The sequence below is a fragment of the Dendrobium catenatum genome, unplaced genomic scaffold (assembly GCF_001605985.2).
Source record: "Dendrobium catenatum unplaced genomic scaffold, ASM160598v2 fragScaff_scaffold_722, whole genome shotgun sequence".
NCBI classification, from domain to species: Eukaryota; Viridiplantae; Streptophyta; class Magnoliopsida; order Asparagales; family Orchidaceae; genus Dendrobium; species Dendrobium catenatum.
In genome coordinates this window covers 314,275-318,052 of record NW_021319184.1, presented here as the reverse complement: position 1 = coordinate 318,052, position 3,778 = coordinate 314,275, and the positions used below count along the sequence as shown (strand labels likewise).

The window sequence follows — 3,778 nt, the reverse complement described above, 5'->3', positions numbered from 1 at the left end:
AAAAAAGCTTGAAAAAAAAACAAAAAAAAAAAAAAAAAATCAATGTAAATTAAATTTTAAAAAATTTAATTAGACTTTACACCTAATCCATTTTAATTTATTGATTGGAAGTTTAAATTTATAATAAAAGTTATAAATTACATAATGCATTTATCATAAAAGTCTAAAAAAAAAATCATAAAAGTCTAGAGAAAAACATTAATCACACGTCATGCACTCCTTGTCATACATGAAGGCATCAATGAGTGCCCGTTCATGAGCGTGATGGTTACTTGCTCTTCACATGATGATCAAGATATTTAAAGGTAGTAACACTCGGGCGGGTTTAGAGATAGAGTGAGAAGCTCTGCTAGGGTTTGCTCATCGCGCATTTTTTTTCCTTCTCCTTTCCGCCGCCTGAGAAGGACTCCGCTGCAGGGATGTCCTCCTCCTCCGCTTTTCCCCCTCTACCCAACTCCTCCTCCCCCTTGGCTTCCCTTTCCAAGGACCTTCTTCATTGGAAGCTGTTACTCTCTTCACAAACTCCCGTCTCCCATGACTTCTCCAACTCCCTTGCTCACCACCCCACAAAAAATTTTATTGCCCATTTCACCAAAACCCAGTTTGATGCTGGAGCTCCGAAATGGAACCTATCCTTGGTTGGATACTCTATTGGAAGAAGGCCTTTTTACGAAGCACTCCTTGCGGTGATCAAACACACTTGGAAGCTGAAAGGGGAGCTATCTCTTCTTACCCTTGACGACGGCTTCTTCCTGCTGAAGTTTTCATCCCCTGAAGACTATGACATGGCCTGGTCTTGAGGTCCGTGGTTCTTCTTTGGGAAACCATTTATTCTCCAAAAATGGTCTCCGGATTTCATCCCGAAGCATGAAGAGTTCGCCTCGATCCCCTTCTGGATAAAGATAAAAAACCTTCCGCTATCCTGTTGGACTCCGGAAGGGATCTAAAAAATCGCTAGCTTTGCGGGTGTGCCATTGGCGATGGATGCCTTCACGCCAGCAAAAACCAGGTTGACATTTGCCCGTGTTTGTGTTCAGGTTTCGTGCTCTGCCCTTTTACCTGATGAAAATTTCATTTCTGTGGATGGTAAAGTAACTCCCCTCTCTGTTCTCTATGACTGGAAGCCTACACCATGCTCCTTCTGTAGTTCCATTTACCATGGCCCTCCCCAATGCCCAAAAAACCCCAATTCCACTCCTCCTACTACTATGCCTTCCTCTTCTAGAGGTTGAAGTTCGAGTCGTAAACCTCGAAAAGCTACCTCTTCCCTCTTGTCAACTTAGTATAAATCTCCCCCAACCCGTCCTCCTTTTGATGTTTGGCACCCCTACGGCTAGCTCCCCGCACCCCCCCCCCCCCCCCCCCCCACCCCCTCTTAACAGCCCCTCTCTCCTCCTCCAAACGCATACGCCATTCAAACTCCCCAACTGCACCTCCGGGTGATGTCCTTCTTGCTGACATCCCCTCATCCTCTAAGACGATCTCGACTCATGCTGCTCTTAAGCAGGTCAGCCTAACTATAAATAATAAATTTGATCTTCTTGCAGATCAACAGGACCCATCCACCTCCTCCTCAAATCCCCCACCACAGCCTCCTCCTTCTCAACCAAAGATCATGCCTAATGACCAGTCTCCTATCATGAACCAGAACACTTCTACCTTACCCCCTCCCCCCCTCTTCCCTGCTTTCCTCTGAGAACAATCCTACTCAGAGCTCCAGCTTCAGCAATGACTCCGCTAATGAAATTCACAGCCGAAAAAACACAAGAAGCAAGCAAGCCAAAAAGGCTAACAACTCCAAACATAAGAATAAATGACCCTGCCCCGTATGGCTTCCTGGAACATTAGAGGGTTCAATAATGCCTCTAAAGTTATGTCTTGCAAGTCTTTGGTGAATAAGTTTACATTAGATTTGCTGTTTATTCTGGAAGCAAAAATTTCAGCTACTGCAGTCATGGACGACTGGTTTTTTAACTCTCACATGGTTTTCCCTATTGAGGGATCTTATAACAATTTCTCTTACTCTGCTCCTAGTCATATTTGGGTGAAGTGGAATGCTCAAAAGGTTAATTTTAGGCCTTTATTTACCTCTAGCCAAGTTATTCATGGTGTAATTCAAGCTGAGAATATGGATATTTGCTGCATCTCTGTCATCTATGCCTCTAACTCTATTGTCGAAAGACAACTGCTTTGTAATACGATTACTTCTCTGGTCAGCAACACTACTCTGCCGTGTGCTATTTGAGGAGATTTTAATTGTTGTAGATTCTTTACGGATAAAGCTGTGGGTCTTCCTCTCTCTCATAGCAAATTGGGCGAGCTCAACAATTTTGTTTACAATTCGGGTATCTTTGAATTAGCCTCGGTTGGTCATTACTTCACCTGGTTTAACCACAGATTAGATGACCCAATTCATATTAAGCTTGATAGAGCCTTTATCAATGAGGCTTGGTTGTCTTCTTTTCCCAACTCCTTCTATATTGTCAGTGACCCCGATATCTCTGATCATTGCCCTATTATTCTCCACTTGGATTCCCCTTCCACCAAAAAACACTATTTTATGTATAAGAACTTCTGGAATACTTTGCCTACTTTTTGGAAGAATGTTTTGGAGGTTTTCACCCGTCCTGCTTCTGGTAGTCCTATCTGTGACCACTACCATAAACTTCGTGAGCTAAAAGGCCACTTAAAGCATAATAATTTGAACTCTTCCAACTATATTAGAGATGAGATGGAGTCCCTCTCTCAGGCTCAAATTGAAATTCTTTCCATCCTCCAAAATGACCCTTTGAACTATGCTCTTAATGCTAGACTCAAGTTTATCAACTCTGAACTTTCTGATAACAAAGCTAGATGGGTTGACTGGATTTCTCAAAGAAGTAGAGCTAGATGGCTCAAAGATGGTGAGGATGACTTGAAGTTTATTTACACCAACATTAATAGTAGGCACATTTCCAATCAGATTAGAGGGATCAAGGTGGATGGTGTGCTTTATGACACCATTTATGGTATTTCTTCTGCCTTTATTAATCACTTCCAACAACTTTTCAATGGGGCTCCCCCCATTGGGATTGATTGTTTACCTCCTGGAAATTCTATTCCTACTGATTTAGTTGATGGACTTATTGCTCCTTTCACTGTGGAAGAGATTAAAAATGTCATTTTTTCTGCACCTACTACTGCAACACCTGGGTCGGACGGCTTCACCTTTGAATTCTATAAGGCCACTTGGAATTCCCTTGGAAATTAGATCTGTAAAGCTGTTCTTTCCTTTTTTTCCACCTCCTTCATGCCAAGGCAAGCTAAGAATACCGCAATTGCTCTTATTCCAAAGCATCCTCATGCCACTTATGTTAATGATTACAGGCCCATCTCATTGTGCAACTCCTTTTACAAAATTATTGCAAAATTGTTGGCCAATCGGATGAAAATTGTTATGCCTCATATTATTCACCCTTCGCAAGCTGGCTTCATCAATCAAAGAATTATTACTGATAATATTATTCTGGCCTCAGAAATTTTGGGTAAATTCAACTCTTCCCCCAAAGAAAAGTACTTATGTGCCAAATTTGACATTCACAAGGCCTTCGACACTATTTCTAAGGATTTCCTTCTTCAGCGGCTCCAAGTTAAAGGTTTCCCTCCTGTTTTCATTTATTGGATTAAATCTTGCATCTCTGACATTTACTTTTCTGTTGCCATTAACGGGTCACTTGAAGGATTTTTAAGTTCATCCTCAGGCTTGAGACAAGGTTGCCCTCTCTCTCCCTACTTGTTC

At 42.0% G+C, this 3,778-nt stretch overlaps 1 protein-coding gene across 1 annotated transcript; it reads left to right on the top strand.

The window, feature by feature from the left end:
- The first annotated feature begins 1,828 nt into the window (after window positions 1-1,828).
- On the top strand, window positions 1,829-3,250 carry LOC110107610. The gene is made up of 2 exons (XM_020837896.1): window positions 1,829-2,232; window positions 2,266-3,250. The coding sequence occupies exons 1-2, from the start codon at window positions 1,829-1,831 to the stop codon at window positions 3,248-3,250; spliced, it is 1,389 nt and encodes a 462-aa protein (XP_020693555.1).
- Window positions 3,251-3,778: the final 528 nt, after the last annotated feature.

What these genes read in the sequence shown, in the direction of transcription:
- LOC110107610 (XM_020837896.1), top strand. Translation starts at nt 1,829, where the DNA reads ATGGCTTCCTGGAACATTAGAGGGTTCAATAATGCCTCTAAAGTTATG. An exon ending in GTCAGCAACACTACTCTGCC is followed by an intron (nt 2,233 to 2,265) that starts GTGTGCTATTTG and finishes TAATTGTTGTAG; the next exon opens with ATTCTTTACGGATAAAGCTG.